General features: G+C 31.2%; 1 protein-coding gene across 1 annotated transcript in view; it reads left to right on the forward strand.

Annotated features, from left to right (window-relative positions):
• The window catches only part of LOC142328170 (uncharacterized), a 55381-nt gene that overhangs the window by 20216 nt on the left and 13506 nt on the right, over positions 1-21659 (forward strand). The window contains exons 5-7 of the mRNA XM_075371724.1: positions 9823-10026; positions 14438-14664; positions 19453-19681. Coding sequence (XP_075227839.1) covers positions 9823-10026; positions 14438-14664; positions 19453-19681 — 660 coding nt within the window. The remainder of the gene's footprint in view (positions 1-9822; positions 10027-14437; positions 14665-19452; positions 19682-21659) is intronic.

A 21659-nucleotide genomic window follows, 5' to 3' on the forward strand; every position in this document is an offset into this window, starting at 1 on the left:
TATTATTCCCAGTGGTCTGATCTGTGATAGGTGCGATCTTTTGTATCTTATGCAGAACTTTGAAATAGTACTGTTTGTTGAAAGGTTGGCCAGAAGTCCAAATTATATATTTATTGTAATTATTGTAAATTAGTGGCTGATTGATTTATATGGTATTCTGAATTTCTCAAAATATGAGTTCGGTAGCTTGCAGCACGTCAGTGGGTGCACTTGTTCTCCTGTTTATGTTGTGAGTGTACTTGTAGGCACAGTGAAGTAGTAATAACTTTCTGTGCAACTTTGACATATAGTTGGTTACAATTTTGTGTTCAAAATAGTTAGCAATCTTTATGTTAAAAATGTGTTGTTACTATTGACATTTTTTCATACTGCTAACGTTATAAAAAGTATTTGTTAATTTTGTACAAAAAACAGGAAATATTCTATTTGTCATGTACAATTATACTGACAAATTTCTATTAAAGCAGATGAATGATAAAATTGTTATATAAAAATATCTTTGTATTCAGCAAAGTGAGTAAGTTTAAAAATAATCTAATTACACAGAAAGAAGTGAATTTCATTATTTTATATCAGATGAAAGCTTAAATTATTAACTGAATAGAGATCAGATTAATATTAATATATATTTATGTGTTACAAACATTGCAGACATTAATATTTGTATATCAGTGAAGGGGTTAATGAGAGAACAATTTAGTGCATGAATTAGTTTACTGATATAAAGGACATTATTCTCTACACATCATGGACAACTGAAGTGTTAAAAAGTAATTATTTTTCTTATTTTGTACCTGGATTGGCTGTAATTTTCATTATCTTTGTCATATTAACAGCTTGTTAATAAACTGTACTCTGCATTAACTTTAGTGATCTAAGAGGCTTAGATCACCAAAGTTAATGCTGTAACATAACATAAAGTTACTGACCCATTAAACATGCTTTTGCTGTTGGTTCACCCAATTTTACTAAATTTACCCTGTGGTTACAGAAGGCTACTTCAATAGTCATTAATTCTGAACATTTATCAATAAATATTGAGTAACTGATGATAACAGGTATAGAATGCACACACTGGTATTGTCAACTTAATAATAATATGCAATTTTAAAAATTATATTTTACATATTACACTTAATTTGCTTTAAGTCCGGCGTATTATTTAAGAAAAAAAAATTAGCAATTTCTTTTTATTCATTTTATACTTTTCAGATTATTATTTACAATGTTCTAAAAAAACAACATAGATAGGATTTTTCTTATTTTAATAAAACCTTTCCGTTGTTATCTTATTAAAACTTAATACTATTTCATATTTGATAGACAAATGCTATATTAATCTATCAAGTAATCTTGTGTAACCATCATCTACTTCAAATCAGTCTTGTTAAGCAGTAGACATATTATTTAAGTCTATATGATCTTTGAATTTCTAAATATATTAATTTTTAAAAAAATAAATTTTTTGATATTTCATTATTAACTTAATGATTCTACGAGTGAGTGAACTTTTTCTGTAATGTGACTGTAGTATCTTGGTTTTATACTAATTTAATGTAGGTATAAAACTAATTCAAATATATTGTTAACTGATTTAGTTGTAAGCATTTCATTGTTACTATATTGTGCATTACAGATATCATTGTGTGACCGCCTACAAAATTGCCTTTATTTCATGAGAATGTTGGTGAGTCATTCTTATCCTTCCCTTCCAATTATCCTTTCATTTATCCTTTGGTAATGTATGATAAGTTTTATTTTTATTTAAACATTTCTGTGCATTAGCTTTAAAAAAATATGTATTTAATTTTTTTTGTTTTTGTGTAAGAGATTTGACAATAAAGTTCATGAAGTTGTTGCAATGTATTTTTCTTGTGGCAACACTGAATGGAACAACACATTGCTTTACTGTTATTATGTTGGCATCTCACGTTTGTATTATTGATCACATGAATCAATTTTTTCACAGTGAAGCCTGTTATTGTCTTTGCATGTCTAACACATTATTGTCAGTGTCGTTGCTTGAATTAGAGCACAAATAAATAATGAATTTCTTGTCAAACTTGACAAAAATGGAAATGAGTTATGAAAGTGATAGTACGTGGTTATTGGTATGAAGAAAATACCAAGTTTATTGATGGGTAAAGATCAGTTTACTGGTATTTATGAAGGAAAACAGAAAAAAACTTTGTGAATGACAAGAGGTCAGGAGACTGTAAACTTGGATAATTGATGAAAATATAGTAGAAATTCTAAAATTATACATGAAAATAATTTGTGGACTATGAGAAAAAAATATTAACAAGAATAAGGTGTGTGCTAAAATGCTACCAAACCAGCTCATAGATAAGCAAAAGCTGATATGTTGAAATTTATTAAGACTTTTTGTAGAGGTGAAATGGCATTTTGAACATCTCATCACAGGTGATGATCATGTGATTAGCAATGTGAGAAACAAAATGCACATTGAAAACTCCTCTATGGCGATTTTGGTTCATTCTTTTAACTACAGACTTTGGACGAGGATCTATTTATTGTTCAGAACGTTAAAATATTATCTACATTGAAAATCTTTTATAAAGACTCTATAGTATTCTACATATGGTGATGATTGTTAAGAGGGTTTTCTTTGATGTTCGAATCAAATACAATACATATCGTTTATAGTAACTCGAAGGGACTGGCCAGTTAAGGTTACCTATAGGTTACTGGCCAGTAACCTATAGTTACTGTAACCAATACAGTTTTATTGTCATAAAAGTACTGTACTATGTACAATCTAAGGTACAGAAATAACAATGTACATACCTTTACTGAAGTATTGTAATAGCAAACTGGTATTTCACAAGATCTTGTAATTATTTTCTTAACAATAATTACAGGTATATGTGTACATTGCATTTTGTAATTCTAAACACTAAAACACTACAATTAAGAAAGAAATATAAAAATCAAAACAACATCCTTTTGTCTTTTTTATTAAAAAAATATGAAAACATAACATTTGTAAATGCATTTTAGTCATTATTAACATAAACTATAACATTTCTATAACATAAACTAAAAAAATTAATTAAAAATAAAGCATTTAATGCAAAATGTAGTTCATAATTTTTGTCTCTTTCTTACACTTACAGTTGTAGTACAGTTCCTGAATTGTATTATCTAAGTTCAAAACTGTTAACTTTGATTCTTCCGAAACAATGTCCGTGACATTTAGAAAGGTACGCACTTCAAGTGTGACTTTACACACTTCAAGGAGAGATAGTGGGTTCACTTCATCATCATCATCTTTGTCAGTATCATCCTCACCACTAAGATTGTCCTCTTTTCTTTCTGCAGTCAACACTACTATAGTTTCATCATCTGGTGTTTCGTAAATCTCTATGTCGTCAACTTCATAATCAGTCAATAACTTTTGAGGGACTGCAGCATTCTCCAAATTTTTTCCTCTTTTGATTTCACATCATTTACTACTTCTGATAGTTTAAGTTCAGTTAAAAATCCAGCATATCTGAAGTATTTTGCAACTGTTGAAAAAGAAACTTCATTCCATGTCTGATTAATCATTAATATTGCATCCAGCACATTAACTTCTGTTTGGGCACCTTCCTCAGTGTCTTGTATCATTTGCAATATAAGACGTTTTCTGGTAGTTGACCTTTAGCACCGTAATCATGTATTGATTTAATGGTTGCAAAATAGAAGTTGTATTTGGTGGCATAAAAATTGCCTACGTTTGGGTGTGCTGGGCTATTGTCAATCAGTAAGAGAATTTTGTTTCTCTTTGCTTTTAACTCTTGGTCCCATTTTCATAGCCACAAAGTAAAAATGTCCCCTGTCATCCAGGCTTTTTTGTTGCTTTCGTAAACAACTGGTAAAGTTGTAATACTTTATAAGTACTAATACTAATAAAAAATTGTGTTTTAGTACTCCTCCCTACAACTAAAAAAGCATCCTTTTGTTGCTGCTGTCAGTCATATTAGCTGCCAATAATACAGTTATTCAAACTTTTGACAATTTTCCCCCTGCACATTTGTCTTAAATCTTAATATATTATCTGGTGTTATTTTAAAAAACAAGCCCGTTTTATCAGCATTAAATATTTGTTCATCTCAATAGCCTTCATATAACTTTGGCCACCCATTCTCTAGCCAGTTTTCAGATATAGTTGCAGGAACACTAGCAGATTCAACACTAATTTTCCTGCTTGTAATGATATGCCACTGCCAGAAACATTGAATCTATGCTGATGTAATTATTTGTTGTTGGTAAAACTGTCCGGCAAAATAATTAGCTTTTTCAGGTAATATAGGCCCACTTATTGGAATGTTGTTGGTTCGTTGTAGGGTGAACCATTTGAGAGCAGAGCTTCTTACATCTTGGTTTTGACTAGGCCGAAGTCTCTTCGATTGGACTTTGTTTGCCTCAAAATTCTTTGGATTTTTTCTTGATTTCTCCAAATTACTGATATAGTAAAGAGAGATTTAATTCTTTAGTGATTGCTCCATTTGTTTGTCAGTCTTCTAACTGCCAAACAATATGGGCTTTTTCCATCAATGTGAGATTTTTCCATGTCGCCATTAGTTTAGCATACTAAAGATTACTATTAAAACTTTACTGTAAACCTTAAATTAATCAATAGTAAACACTGACATGAACCGATTTACCCACCTTGCTTGAACACATGCAAATAATCTTAACTGAAAAAGACAATGCATAGTAGACTACGAGAGGGGAAAAGAATTTGATAAACATAATTTTGTTTAAAAATCATGAATACAGTGGCCTAATACAGTGGCCTTATCAGGATATATGTTAGTATATATCCTGTATACATTCTGTATTATTATACAGGATGTTAGTATAATAATTATACTAACATCCTGTTAGTATAATTATTTTATCCTGATTCATCATTTTATTACTCATTGTCACTCTAACCAGTATTTTCTTTAAGGTAGTGAGATAAATATGGTTACTGTAACCGATATGATGTTTTATTCTATGTTACTATATGCGATTTCTACTGTAATTCATTTTCAAATTAACCAGTTACATTGAGGGTAATTTATTTTATTTATTTATTCAGCAACAAATGGCTGATGCCCAACAGTTACTGATAATTGATAAGAAGTTTTGTTTAATTATAGATTTCTATTGTTCACACAATAAAACTCTGTAATTAAGAATGATCTAAATCCTATTAAAAAAAGTTCAGCTAGATTTTGTGTGATATATTTTAAAAGTATTTATTCTCCTAAGAATAAGAAATTTTGTAATCTGAGAAAAAATGTCATGCCTGAACCAAGATCGAACTTGGAATCTCTGAATGAAAGGCAGAGAGATGCTACCACACCAAAGTGGAGATTGGTAAATCAGTGGTTGTCAGATCAGGATGACTAATTATGATAATTAAAAAAAACTTGTTCACTGAATAGAATCATATGATGAACATAACACCATCTTTGTTAAAAAAAAAATGTGGAATTGCTCTTTGTACAACATTTTTCTAAATACTTATTTCTACATATGTCATGGAAGATTCCCTTTAGGCTTATTTATTTACATTAATATTTTCTAATGAACATGCTTGACGTACTGCTATATTCCATAGATTTTTTTGTGTCACTGAATTTAAAATTCATGTACCTAAAATTAGGTATTTCCTCTATAAGTTGCTAAAAAATGGTATAAAAAGTTATTTTTATAGTATTCTTTAAATTTTTTCCTCATACTTTTTACCATTTGTTATTATTGACCTTTTCATTTCCTATTTGGTAGATTTTCTGTTTATTTTGCACTACCAGTAAGTGGCGTATGTTGTAATTCTTTGAGGATGTTCTCAGAAAGAAACATGAGGTGATATCTATCTCTGGGGTCAGAAATTATAAGCTTTAATCGTCAAATCTATAATTTTAAAAAATGTTCTGTTTGCAGAAGTTAAGTATTTAAAATTACGACATTATAGGAAGATAACCATTTCAGTATCAACATGAAAGTCATGAAAAGTTCAGGCCTTCTAGGACAGGAAGAAAAACTTCATATTTACTGCATAAAATTGTGTTTCTTATTTGAGTGCCGTACTTCTTTAACATAAATATTCTCCTATACTGTTTTTAAAAGAATGTTATTAAGTAACCTCAATAAAAATAAACTGTAATGAGAGTGGCTACTCAGTTCATTATTATACATAGATAAATTTAAATTAATCTAATCTTGCTTGACTCAGCAATAAAGTTTGTTACTCAACTAAAGGACAAAATCATGATGGAATAAAATTCATGTAACTTGATCCAATAAAATTGAGAATTTAAAATCATGTTTAGATGATAAATGGCTGATAATATGTTCTCAGCAAGCAATTGTTTTTATCTATCTATGTCTAAGATATTCATTAAAATTACATATAACAGAGAAAAATTGCATGTGTATTTCATTTTTTATGGATTTTATTTTGATATATTTATTGGAGTACAATTTAGATTACTTATCTTAGTACATATAAATCTTTTAGGCACAACAGAACTGTAATTACAAATGAGCTAAATCCTATTAAAAAAGGTTCAGCTAGATTTTGCATGATATATTCTAAAAGTATTAAAATATAATCCCTAAATAGAATGCTGGAAAAATATTTTCTGGCCTGAATTTATTTTACTTTTCAAACATCCCATGGACATGTAACTAAGTAAATTTTTTTACCATCTAAAGTTTTTCTTTTGGTTAATGTGATATTATAAAAATATTCTTAGGTGATCTTGGACATGCCAAACAATAAATTATAGTTAACTTAGTATTTATAAGAAGGTATCAGGAATGAAATTTTTTAATTCTAAAAATTGTGTAATCTAAAAATTGTGTAATTTTCAGATTAGAACCTCTATATATCAGATTTGAAGGTTACTGGGAAAAGTTTGACATATATGGAAATACATATTGCAAAGTTTGCATAATTTTCTTACTAAAAGCCATTGTGTATAGATAAAGTTTTAGGGTTAAAGATTTTTAAAAATTAAGCTATCAAAAAAACTTTTTTTTAAAAATGTACAAATATGTATGTAATGTGCAAATTTGTTACAATATATTAAAAAACGTTTCTTTAAGTGTAAAAAATAAAACGAAATTATTTATTTTTGCGGAAGTAGTCTTTAATGAATTTTTCAACATAATCTTTTGCCAAAGCCATTTCAAAATAATGTTAACTTTGATTCAGAGAGGTAAAAGTTTTTTCAAGAAGATTAGAAATAAATCTCAAGCTGTGTCAGACATAATTTTTACCCATTACAATACTGTTTATTGATCTTGTCAAATTTTAAAGGTTTCGTTCAGTCTTTTGTGAATTTCTATTGCAGTAATTATCAGTGAAACAGTTTTTTCTCTTACTTAATCTATATTCCTTCTTATGAACAAATTCCAAAGGTGTTGTTTGACTGCAGTTATACATAATTTTTTATCCAAAAACTTTTGTTCTGCATATAAAGATTTTATTTGATATTTAGAAACTGTTTTTGTAATGAAAATACAAGCTGAAAAAAAAGCTTAATGTGTAGACATTTTCGATATATGGAAATTTGTTTATAGAGGTTCGACTGTACATTTGACATAGTTTAAAATCAGAGATGTTTAGATTTTGGGTTGTATTGAAATTACATTGTTAATATTTAAAAATGGAAAATCTTTTGCATGAAACGTAAGATCAGATAAATAATTCACCTTATTTGCTTACTGCAAGATACTGTGACTATTTTGTTTTCTTTTATAGTTGCAAATACTAGTTTTACAATAATCTACAAGTTGTGACTGTTGAGACCGTTGATTGCACTTAATTCAGTTCAAATGAATTTTAAATTTCCTTTTCTCAGTGTATGTTCATAGTGCTGTTTCTAATAATTGTATAGGTATAATTTTCAACAGTGTGCAAATTATTATTATTAATGGTAGATTTTTATCTAATTCACAGTTTTTGTTTTTGTGTTTAATGCTACTTTATGTAAATTTAGTGTTTGTTTTAATTGAAAGTGTGAGCCAGAGTCTGTGTTATGTAAAATGAAACAAAACATTTTTTTATCCATTTTACATGTTTTTATTCTATGTTGTACTTGTTTTGTATTTTAATAAATACTGGATCTCAAAGAATGAAACATCTTAAATCAATTGTTAGTTGGTAAACAAGGTTAAATACTGAGGTTATTCAGTAAACAAGCACTCCCAAGTATCTATAAAATTGTCTTGATTTTGTTAGTTAATTATTGTTTGTTTCATTTTAAAGTTTATTTTCTATTTTGTTATTATTATTATTTTTTATTCTCTTGCACCAAGCAGATGGTTTCCTGTCAAAGAAGGCTACTTTTAACATACCAAGTTTATGACAGATTTCAATTCCTCAATGTATGAAAACTGTTTCATAATTGCAAAGGGCACTAGGAAAGTTTTGGAATATGATGGAACAAATCATCACAGGCGGTTACACAAGTCAGCCCATCTTTAGACAGGTCTCAACCTGCACTATAGTCTCTGTCTCAACATCATTTGCTTTTAAGTTGTGTTAGTGAAAAGAGGCAGTGATGTCATCATTCTTGAAAACTGAATATCGAAAAATTTTGTGCTGCAATTTTGCATGTGGGTTAATGGTTGATCAATATTTTGAGGAAATAACTCCTGTGCTTGGAGAGGATTCTCATCATACAACAATATTTAGGTGGTATCAAGAGTTTGAAAGAGGAAATTTTGGTTTGAAGACACTCCAAGGTCAGGTCGACTGGTTTTTTGTCTGTGACTGAGGGAAATGTTGCTGCAGTACAAAAAATGCTTGATAGAGAGAGGTGTGTGATCTACCACCAACTAGATGTGTCCTTGGGCATTAATGCATCAGCAGTTCATGCTTCTCTGAGAAATTTTAAAGTTAGAAAGCTTTGTACCCTTTGGGTGCTGCAAAACTTGACCAAGTGGGTGTTTGAAGATGAGAAGACCCTCTTGGCTTTCGAAAATACAGATCCGTGAATAAGAAAATGGAGGCTGTATAATTTAGTGTGAGAAGGTTTTTAGAACAAGTTGTGTTGGAAACTCAGAAGATAGTTACAAGGTAATTGCATACTGAGGGATGTCTGCATAAAGATGTTGAGGCTTTCAAGAAGCTATGCCCAAACTCAAGGATGTATGTTTCTTCACCATGATAACACTCCAGCACAACGCTTCAAAGTTTACTTTAAGTATTTGGCCACCACGGAAATAAAACTCAGAGCACCCTTCTTACAGTTCTGATCTTGCTTCTTGTCACTGTGCTGTTCACGCAAGTGAAGAACAACTGAAAGGGGAAGCATTTTATGAGTAATGTTGACTTCCTAAGGGTTTGGGATGATGAGTTTGCTCATATATCCAACGAAACATAGGGAGGATTTGTTTGAAAATGATTTCAGAGGATAGAGAGGTGTATAATATATAGTAGAAATTATTTTGAAAAGTTATAGAAAATAAAATCATTGTGCAAAACCTTTTTCGTAGTGCTCTTTTTATTCTTGAGGCAGAGAGAAATATAGTTATTGTCAAATAAGTGATATAAAATGGATGGTGTAGTGTTTCTTTGTTGAAATCAATTGCATCTGATTGTATGCGACTCTCTTGAGTTACACATTGTTACTCATCATTGATATTCACTTGCCACTTTTTTTGTTGGATTGTTAAGCTTCTCATTTTTGCAGTTGTCTTATCTCTTTTAAAAATTTAATTTATTTCATTGATGCTCTTACATTTCTTTATTAATATTATATGTGCATATTTTATTTTGCTGTATTAATTATAAAAATATTTCCTTATTTTCAGGACAAGCAGTTGGTGTCTGAGTACCAGAAAAAACTGGCTGACGTAGAACATAAACTGAACCAGCTTGAAGCTGAAATATGTATTTTACGAGAGCAGAAGGAAAATTTGTCATTAAAATTAAAAGATGAGGTAGCACGTAACAAATCAACAACTGAGCAGAAGCTATCTTTACAGCAAATGATTGATGACTATAAGAAGAAAGAGGTAAATTTTTGTTTAATAGTAGATATTCAATCTCTGCATTGTGTGTATGAATATTATAGTTGAAACACAAAGGAAAGGTTCATAATTGAATACATTGAGTGCTAGCTTCTGATATACGAGGGCTATTTTTTTTCAACCTCCAATCGTGCATCTAAGTAAACAAGAGATAGGTGGGAGCCAGGCCTGCGTGCTGTGTGATTGTGCCGCCTCCCACCATAACCTCTGCCATTGCTGGCTCCATTGCATCAGTTTGAGTTGAGCTTTGGGCAATTGAACATGATCACTATGATCGACGCTCCAGCCAAGTGTGAATTGCGAAGTGTTATAGGTTTTCTGCAAGCAGAAGGATGTAGCACTGCCAAAATCCATCGCAGAATGAGCATAGTGTATGGTGAAAACTTTGAGTGGTGGTAATGTTGGGAATGGTGTAGGAAATTTAAAGAAGGGCGAACGGACATCCATGATGAAGGTGGGCAAGGACCACAAGTCTGTTGCTATTGTACACCTGGTTGAGCTTGTTGATGATTTTGTCCGTGACAAATAGAAGTTTACAAGAATTGAACTTTCTGCAGAAATCCCAGAAATTTCAAGGTCTTCTCTCTATACAATTGTGACTAAAGATTTAGGGTATCAGAAACTGTGTTGTGATGGGTCCCAAAAATGTTGAGTGATGATCACAAATGGCATCAACCTTAATGTTTCTCATGCGTTACGATAATGAGGGGGGAAGAGTTTTTAAAGTCTATCGTTACTGGCAATGAGACTTGGATCCAGATGACAATCCAGAAACCAAAGAACAATCTAAGCAGTGGATGCACACTTCTAAAATCAAACACTGACCACTAAAAAACAACGGACACTGAGCAACAGGAAAGCAATGGCTACAGTTTTTTGGGACCATAAAGGTGTTTTGTTGATGGTCTTTATGGACCAGAGGAAACAATAACAAAGGAAGTTGTTAATTGTGAATCTTTGTCGCTTTCGCAGAGCGATCCAGAACAAATGAAGATGCATGCTGTTGTCCGACGTGGTTTTGAAACAGCAATGCATGTCCGCCCTGTGCCAATGTGATGCAAGACCTTCTTAGACATTGAAGTGGGAAGTATTCGACCATCTACAGTATAGTCCAGACCTAGCACCTAGCGATTTTCACCTCATTCGAGAATTGAAGGCACGGTTGGGCAGATAACACTTCGCCACCAACGAAGAACTTCAGGAGGCTGTCAGACCTACCTTACCTCACTGGCGGCGTACTTCTTTGAGAGGGCATCGGAAAGCTGGTGTCAAATGCAAAAAATGTCTTAGTCATTTTGGTGATTATGTAGAAAAGTAAGTTAGATACTACTTAACATTTAGTAATAATATCATTTTGTTATGTCAGTGTTCCTTTTTTTTTTATAGGCCATCGGAGGTTGAAACGAAAGTAGCCCTTGTATATTTTGAACTCTTTGATGAAAAGTTATTTTTTAATATTTTCCTGTTCAGGTAATTCAAAGGTATTCATTTTATGTGAAAAAAAATTGTTTTTAATTGAGTTGCCTATGCCAGATGTGGTTATTAATGGTATACAAGGATTATTAATGTTATACAAGGTTTAATAAAAAAATGTGCAACATTTTAGTTTTCTCAAAAAATCTTTATTTATTCTCAAAATTGATTTTTTTACACCTTCAAAGTATTCCCCCTCAGTTACAATATATTTGTGCCAGCACATTTTCCAATCTTTGAAGCTCCTCTGGAATGTAATTTTCAGTATGGTGTGTTCAGCTTCAGTGATTATCTTTATCTCATAAGTGTTGGATAATGTCGTCCTTTCATGGTTCTTTACAGCTAAGTGGAATAGGCAGAAGGCACAGGGGACCATTTTGATGAATACAGAGGCTGAGGCATCATAACAGTGTTGTTTTTGGTAAAAAATTCATGAACAAGCATGAAGTGTGAACAGGTGCATTATTGAGGTGCAGTTGCCATGAATTGTTTCACCACAAATCCAGGTGATTGCTTCACGCAAATGGCATAGAACTTCGAGTAGTACTCCTTATTGACTGTACAACCTGGTGGCAAAAACTCATAATACACTAAGCTGTTGAAATCAAAGAACTCACTGATCAGAACTTTCACATTCAGTCTAACCTAATGAGCATTTTTTGGTCTTGGCTCTTCAGGAAGTTTCCATTGGAAAGATTGGTCCTTAGTTTCAATGTTATAATCCATACATGCATGTCTCATCACCAGTTATGACTCGTTTGTGCAGTTCTCTTCATTCACTTCATTCAGCATCTTCTTAGCATTATATATATTTGGGACTGCTTTTAGTCGAAATTCAACAATTTTGGAACAAATTCTGCTGCCACACATTTTATGTCCAAAACATCCAAAAAAATTGCTTTGCATGAGCCAAATGAAATACCAACATCATCATCTATCTCTCTGATAGTGATTTTCCATAATCACATAATTGTGTGTGTGTGCATGTGCATATGTGTGTATGTGTGTGTGTGTGTGTGTGCATGTGACTGAACACATTCATACATGTACATGTGTTTATGTATGCAGATATTCTTTGTGGATAGTGAGGCCAAACATACCATAATACAATTGTATGTTATATTTCAGAGTATTGAAATCATCAGCATAGGGAGTGGGGTTAACATAACATTTTAGATCTGTACCAAGAAATTTATTTCTGGATATTCATTATATTTCCCCCCTGTCTTGTACTTTAAATAAGTCTGTGAAAGTTGTGAAAATTGTGCTTTTATTCATTCACTGAACATGTTCCAGATGCTACTGTTGACTCCTTTGGATGATATTTCAAACTAAAAATCTCAAATTAGGTCTTGTCATAATTGTTGGGCACATGATTCACCAGTTGGCACCAACCACTGAACATAAAAACTGCTGCAAGTGCAGGGTTGGATTTGTTAAAACTCAACATTGACTATACAACTGGGCAGCATAGTTATTGAATTATAAAATGTTAATATCCTTCTTTTTCATATCGTGTTCTATAACAACCAGTATAAAGTGCCACATTTATTGAAATATATTTATTTTTTGGCCAACATCCAATTTCTTATTGAGACCTAACTTATTAGCCAAATATTTGAAATGCATAACTTGAGTGAGCTTTTTCAAAATAGTTTTTGTCTTAATTAGATCCTTACCACAAAATTTTTTTATTTTAAAATTATCTTGAGAAATTTGTAAGTTATGTCTTAAATTTTTTCTTTTGTGTAGTTGAAAAGCTGTGTTATCTTCTGAGAAATGTCAGTACAATTAATCATGTGTGAAAAGCTGTCACACCCTTGGTCTTGTTACTTTGGCCACTCTTTTATGGCACAATCATGCTGTGCAAATTAATTAATAATTGGGACAGAGAGCAGTCGTACTTGACTCCAATATTGGCCAGGATTTGATAATATTTCTCATTCAAATGAGATGATAATGCTGATAATTTTTATTTAGGATTTGTTTTGCGCTGATAAAAATTGCAGGAACCATATAAAATATTCCAGAAAGTTGATGTAACCTTATAAATGTCTAATTAATGAATATTAGTTAGGAAATTAAACTCCAAGTATCTGAGAAATTGAAAACTTTGTAATCAGTTCCATGACTCATATAAAATCTACATAAGCGAGTATTGTCCATATGACTTATGTGGCTGTTAGATCTTAGTACATTACAAATAAAAGCTGATTTACTATAATTTCTACAATTAGATTGATTACCTTTCTTAAAAATGGGCAAAACAGTTGGTAAATTCAATTTTGCAGGCTCTGAACTTATAGCCTAGCACAAATTTAACAAGGGTGAGAATTTCTGAAGACCCAAAAAGGTAACTAATAATTTTTTCCTTTATTTGGTCCGGACTTGTAGCTTTCTGATTTCAAATCTCTCAGAATCATCTCATCTGTGTGCAATGGCGTGATACAATTTTTGAATCTAGTGTGATAGTTATGCAGTGGATCTACACCCTGTATGAGTCTAGCAGCATGAGGTTGTAGTAAGCTGAAGTTTACACCCATGCTGAGTTAATTCTGATTCCTCAGTGAATGCTTTTACAATCAGCTTGTAGTACAGTCTTCTACTTCTAGTAGACCTGAAAACCAGTTTCTCAAATGCAGTCAATATCCCTTTTATTCAGTATTATTTCTGTTTTTGTATTGTTATTGGTATAGTGTAAATATTTCTCTTAATTTTAATGTCATTATGTTTTTATTCATATCAACATCAATATATTCTTTATCAATATTCATATTGATAAAATGTCTGAGATCTAAGTCTGCATCAAAGTTGAAATAAAAAACAATTCATAGACAAACATGTCAAGTAATATGGAATGTTCAACAACTTACGAATGTATTTTTGTATTGTGTGTATAAAATTTTTGTTTGTTTATTTATAGAAATTATTGAAGGATGAAATTAGAGGTGCCACTGAACGATTGGATTCTGCTCGTGTTGAACTAAGAGCGCTTTATCAAGGGCAGCTGGAAGCAGTAGTTAAAGAGAAGTTACGTGAATTTCAGTCACAGCTAAATGCAGCAGAGGCTGCTCTGCGTGCTGAACTTCTTGCAAGGGAAAAAGAAGTTGCTGAACAAGCTGCTCATCAGTGTCTTACTTTAATTGAGAGGTAAGTTTAATCAGTAATGTTGATAGTTGTTTAGAAACTAATATCGTGGCTATTAATAATTGTGTATTTATCAGGATTTGTTTATATACAGTAGAGTATTTTCACTAGATCTAAGAGAAATGGCCTAAGCCAAATTATTTTACAGTATTTCCTCAACCTAATCATTAAGGTAATTTCAGATTCCTTTCATCTCTCAGAATTATTTGATTTTGTGAAAATAAGCTCTTGGTTTCTTGGCTTTCTTTTTCTTTTTTTTTTCATTTCTTCATTTTAGCGACTAGTTCCTCTGCAAAACTTTCTCTTTTCCACTTTAATCTTCAATTATTTCTTTTTCTAGAAAACGTAACGTGCTTACATCAGCTGGATTTCAGATTACTTTTTTCTATTGCCATTCTAATGTAATGTTGCAGTGAAATTTTTAAATTTACTTGCCCAACAATATACTAAGTTAAACCTCTATTGTGCAACGTTAATTTATTCTTATTATATTTTTCATATTTTTTAAAAAATAAAATTCTTGTTTTTTGTTGAAGCATAGAAGAAAAGTTTTTTACAAATAATTTGTTTTTCACATCAATTTAAATATACTATTAAGTTTTTTTTTACTATGGAGTAGTTTCAAATATATTCTGGAAGTAGCAGTTTTTTAAAATAGTAATTGTGATAAAAAAATTGTCATAACATAAAAATATGATTGGTTTTGATTTCTCTCCAGTCATAGCAAGAGCTGTCTTTGTGTGTCGCATGCTTGTAATGTTACAGTTAAAATGTCCGATCAGGTTATAGTGTGCATTTAAATTTCACACTTTGCCTCAGAAACATTATGTAGGTTGAAATAGTTTGTGGTTTAATGATGAATAAAATTATTATGAATGATTCAAGGATTTGTTCAAAATTGTGTTTACTGTTCTCCACATTCAAATGACATGATGGCATCAGTTGATTTTTATTGTTTCTTTGCTAAAGAAAAGTAATATGAGGATGCCAGTAACATTCTTATCAGCTGAAGAGGTTTCTATGAATGGATTCCAGGAATTTTGTCAAAATTAATGTTGGGTAATGTGTGCCACAAAAGTAATTAAACTGAAGAAAATGTAACGTACAGTTTTCCAATGAATTCATTTTTTGTAAAAGAATTATATTTCAGAAATTCAATTGTATGAACACTAATACATAAAAACATTTAATGTATAAGATATATATGAACTTTTTGGCTCATTTTATTTTTACAAAAGTAGAAGAAAATCTTATGAAAGGTTAGAATTTTCTGTGAATTGCTAAAGATTATTTCTGAATTAAAGGAAATGATCTAATTTTAATAAATTTCAAAAAAATTTTGTTTAGATCCAAATTCAACAGTAGTCAATCCATATTTATACACTTATGATAAACATTATCATTTTCAATAAACAAAGACAAAAAGTTTTATATTGTATTTTTTTTTAAATGCCGAAAATTTATCCTGAAAAAAAAAGTTATTTTTTGTTTACATTTTTGTACAGCAGCAATTCTATCTTTTTTTTATTTTACAATTCTTGTCTTCTTTTGACCATCATATTGACTGTATTTTCATTCTGAGACTACTGCAGACTTTCTGTCACTTACCTAATATTTACAACTATCAGATGGTGAGGATCAAAACACTTTATTAGGATTAATTCGGTGTAGGTGTTTTTATCGTCCCAACCTTTGGTATTTATTAAAGAAAGGAAAGGAGACTAGAGATAATTTAAATTACCGTCTTAACCATTTTTCACATTATTTTAAAATGTTCTGATTTTGTAGAAATTTTGTAGTAATTTTTCTCTGTAAAATTTTTAAATAATTTAATTTAACATAATTCCTTTGAAATTTATAAAAAATCCTTTTTAATAACCTGTTAAGGTTTTATTCTATCTGTGTTTACATTGAAATTGTCACTAAAAATCAGTGTAATAATTTCTGTATGCATTCTTCGAAAGAGTTAATAAAATGTTTGTGAAAGATTCATTCTTTAAATCAGGAACCTAGATGCTGAAGTTTCAAAACTAAACATATGAAATTTATATCATTCTGAATGATACAGTACAGTCTGGATCATGGTAATTTGTCTACAAATAAAATAATGGATTTACTTTGTTCTATGGTTTCATTTAATTTAGAAGACCACAGTGAATTTTGACCAATATATAGCATCAGGATAAATTCTGAAGTTTTTACCTAGAACTATATATGAAAGTGATATGTAGCAAAATTGTTCATCATTGCTGTGATCAAGAGGTCACTGGAAATTGATTTGATTTTTTTTTTTTTTTTGCCTATCGTGATTACCATCTCATCCATTGGATATTGTTATTGAGCTGTTAAACATCCATTCATCCTTCATTGTTTTCTTATACTTTTGCAGAAAGTTGAAGTTTGGAGACTTAATGTATATGTTATGTCATTGGGCTATTTCTTCAATTTTGCTGGTGACTGTAATTATGATGTTTGTAAATAAAGTAATGAGACTAGTTTTTTTTTTGGCAGCCAAAGTGGCAACACTGTAAAGTTACTGGTAAACATATGGTTATATGAACAGCTGATTTATATTAGGTATTAATATTTTTATTCTATTGTTGCCACATGAGATATAAAAAAATTTTTCGTGAAATGAGTTTTTGTTGTGTGTTACATCAACATAGCATAATTTACATCATTTACAAAAATGAGTGATACTACATATAACATTGTGCAATCAAGTTTTGTATTAAACTCAGTGAGAATGCTAGTGAAACTTTTCAAAATTGAAAAGGGCGTATAGAGAGATGACACTTTGTCACTAGCCCAAGTTTTTAGGTGGTTTAAAGCATTTTCAGTTGGCCGGGAATCAGTTGAGGACAATCCACGCTCTGGAAGAACGTTAACATCAAAAAGTGGCAATAATGTTGAGCGAATCAGTGACTTTTATATGGTACGACTGATGATTAACTGTCAGAATGATTGCAGAACAATTGAATTTGAACCTTACCACAGTCCATCAAATTTTGACAGATGAATTGGACATGAAAAAAGTCTGTATAAAATTGGTCCCAAAAAACCTGACTGTTGAACAAAAAAACAACAGGTGGAACTGTGCCGTGATCTTCTATGGTGAATTGAAACTAATCCTGATATTCTGAAAAGTGTTATTACTGGTGATGAATGTTGGATATTTGAATACAACCCAGAAACAAAACACCAGAGCAAGGAGTGGCAGGCTTCAAACTCATCACATCCCAAAAAACAAAAATGAATAATCAAAAACCTGCTAATTTGTTTCTTTGATAGTAATGGCATTGTCCATAAGGAGTTTTTTCATGCAGGATAGACTGTAAATCAGTATATTTACCAAGAAATTCTTGAAAGATTGTGGAAAAGAGTTGCTCGCATGAGACCTGCCATCAGAGACAAATGGTTGCTGCATCATAACATTGTACCTTGTCACACTGCACCCTCAATTAATGAGTTTTTGGCAAAAAAAAAACATTCCTGTAGTTACTCAACCACCTTATTCACCTGGCTTGCGTCCCTGTGACTTTTTCCTGTTCCTGACTTAAAACACCTCAGAGGACACAATTTTGTAACAATAGAAAACCATTAAAAAAAAATGTAACCGACCATCTGAATGGTTTTTGAAAACGGTTTTTGAATTCGAACACTGCTATGAAGAGTGGGAAAACTGTTTGTAGCATCGCTTGGCTTCCCAAGGGAACTATTTTGAAGGTAATAATTGGATTGTAAATAAAATTTTTTTCCAAACCAGTCTCATTACTTTATCTACAGACCTTGTATACAGGCTAATTTTTTAGAACAGTACTTTTGAGAATGATGTAAGATTTAATGGATTTTTAGGATCCACACCTACCCATTTTCATGAAGAACTTCGATTGTGAGGTAGCTGTCTTAGATATGTCATCTGCCTTAACTATTGGCTCTGCCTACATTTGCATTAGTGAATTAGTTAACTGTTTATTTTTTTTTATTTGATGTCCAGCTATTGTTTTTGATCATAATATTTCCCTTGTGTGAAATGTTAGGTTGTAAATTCAACTGATACTGACTTGTTAATAATATTATTTGTATTGCTTCATTTTTCACATTTATAAAAGACCTTAGTCCTATTTACTTGGAATGACTATCCTCATCAATTAATATTTTGCAATATTTTTCATGGAATACCAATGCAGTAATAATTTTTTTAACAATAAAGCACCATAATAGTTGATTGAAAATTTAAATTCAAGAAACAGAAATGATTGACTAATTATATCCATCTGACTATTACTATGCTGCCGCATGAACAAGTGAGCAAATTTCCTACAACTATTGCTAATTCCTTTTTGAAATTTAAAATGCAGCTGGCTACAATTATGGCTTGGGTTGTTAGAATTTTTTTTTCTTCTTGCAGCTCATGGGTTGTGTAAATCATTGACAGGGTTAATGAGTGATTGAGTTAATTATTCTGATACATAGTGCTAATCAAGTGCATTATTTTTCTCAATTGCTGTGGGCTTTATTATGGCATTGCTCATTACACCATATTTATAATTAATACTTTCTATTACTGTCTGATAGCTTATCATTAAGTTTTTTGTTTAATAAATTCTTGTTATTCTCCTTTTTCCCCTTTCCTGGACTTCCATTTTTCAGTATAATTTTTGTAATTGTTTTGCATTATAAAAGTTTTATTAATAGTAACAGTTAGTGACAATATTAATTGTTAAATTGTAATTGCAGTACTAAAGGAATTTTGCTTGTAGTTTATGATTAATATTTATTGTGTTACAGTCATAAACAAGAAGTAGTTGGTATTGAAGAAAAACACAAATCACGGGTAAAAATGTTGACCATGAAAATAGATGAGTTAGAACGTCAGAGAACAGAAGCTGAATTGAAGTTACAGCATGAAACTGATAGGCGAACAGAAATTGCTCATAAGCTACATTCTGTTATGGAGACTCAGTGGCGTCAGGCTTTGCAGATAATCTCTAGTTCTGCAACTAATGTAGAAGTAAAGGTAGCATTTCTTTTTTAAGTTAGGCTATATTAAATTAGTTGAATCTTATGGCATTTAATTTTTAAAGTAAGTATTACTCTGTTCAATTTATTGCTCATTATATGAACTGGAAATGGAAAATTCAGTATCTATTGGCTTATAGAAATGTTTTTATTTTTTCTCTTGTTATTAACTACAGTTCTGTGCTCAATTACAGACTAGTCTTGCTTTAAAATTAATATAGAATTTAATTTTAATTCTTTCAGGTTTCTAGTGAACAAAACTATAAAATTAAGGTAATTATGATTGTTGCAAAATAATTGTAAATTTTAGTTGTTTACGTGCTAGTTCATCTACGAGGATGGTCCATAAAGTAACTTAGGTTTGTGCCTAGTGTGGAGGTGGGTGGGGATAGAGATGCCATCTTGGCATCAAAACGTTTCTATACTTAGAATGCATCAATCTGTCGTACCATGTGGACTGTGATTTTTTTTTTTTGTGAATTATTGAAATGTGTGCTTCAATAAAAAATCCTGCGAGTTGTGAGGTGCATTCGGTGATTAGGTTTTTACTGACAAAAAACTTCAAACCAGTTGAAATTCATCTGCAACTTTGTGAGGTGTACGAAGATCGAATAATGAGTGAAGGGGGATTGAGCCAGTAGTGCATTCAGTTTAAAAATGGCTGTACCAATGATCATTATGTGGACTGCAGTGGTTGGCCTAGCCTTGTAACTGATGAACTGACTATTAAAATCAACGATAAAATTTGTGAAAATCACTGCATTACGATTATGGAACTCTTGCTTCATTATCCCAATCAAGTAATATATATTTTTATATATATAAAAATGTTAAGTTCGTTTGTGTACGCTTCAAAAACTCAAAATGTTCTGCACATTTTGGATATATAACCCACATCAAAGATTGTTTTCATCTATTTTTAATAAATCTATCTATTTTTAATTTGTACATTTTTAATTTGGAAATGTAAGCAAAGGAAAACCAATCAGATCAATGCAAGATGGCCGCTGTCAAACACAACGACCGAATTTCTTTGAATTATATTTAACAGCTAAAACATCTGTATTTTATTAAAAAAAAAAAAAAAATATCAAAACAAAAATAAAAGCCACCAAGAAGGATGACTTACAGTAAATAAATTAAAACACCCAACTTTCTTATACCCCAGATAGACTTAAGACTATGCAAACAAAAAAAGTCAAAATAACGAAATACACAAAAAATAATATCCTTTCATAATGACCAAAAAATCCTTTGTTAGGTCAAATATTCACTTTTGTCTGAATTTACAGAAGGCATTTACACCGAAGCATTGATAAATATTGAAGACAAGTGCTTAGCTAATCCAAGTAAAGTTCTTAGTCAATTGTGAATGCCAGCACCCACCCGAGCTGCGATTGCTTCATTTGATGTGGATTTACGCCGTGAACAGAGTTACAACATTGGTGATCTTCAGTCATATGTACAATCAAACATTCCCAAATTAATTCGTGAACAGAAAGGCACTTATGATCGCATAATGCAAATGATAAATGACGGAGTTGGGGGGACCTTCTTCTTAGATGCGCCAGGAGGAACTGGGAAAACATTCCTCATTAGATTGATTCTAGCAACGGTTCGATCAAAAAATGAACATAGCCTTAGCTCTTGCTTTGTCTGGAATAGCTGCGACATTGTTACCAGGTGGAAGGACTGCGCATTCAGCTCTGAAGTTGCTATTAAACATGCAAATCATCGAGACTCCCACGTGCAATATTTCCAAAGCATCCTGTATGGGAAAAGTATTACAAAAATGTAAACTCATTGTTTGGGATGAATGCACGATGGCACATAAAAAATCTCTTAAAGCTCTTGATCGATCGTTAAGAGATTTGCGTGGAAACGTTCAACCATTCGGGAATGCTGTATTGCTCCCAGGAGATTTTAGGCAAACATTACCTGTAATTTCTCAATCGACACCAGCAGACAAAATAAAT

The sequence above is a fragment of the Lycorma delicatula genome, chromosome 1 (assembly GCF_047948215.1).
Source record: "Lycorma delicatula isolate Av1 chromosome 1, ASM4794821v1, whole genome shotgun sequence".
NCBI classification, from domain to species: Eukaryota; Metazoa; Arthropoda; class Insecta; order Hemiptera; family Fulgoridae; genus Lycorma; species Lycorma delicatula.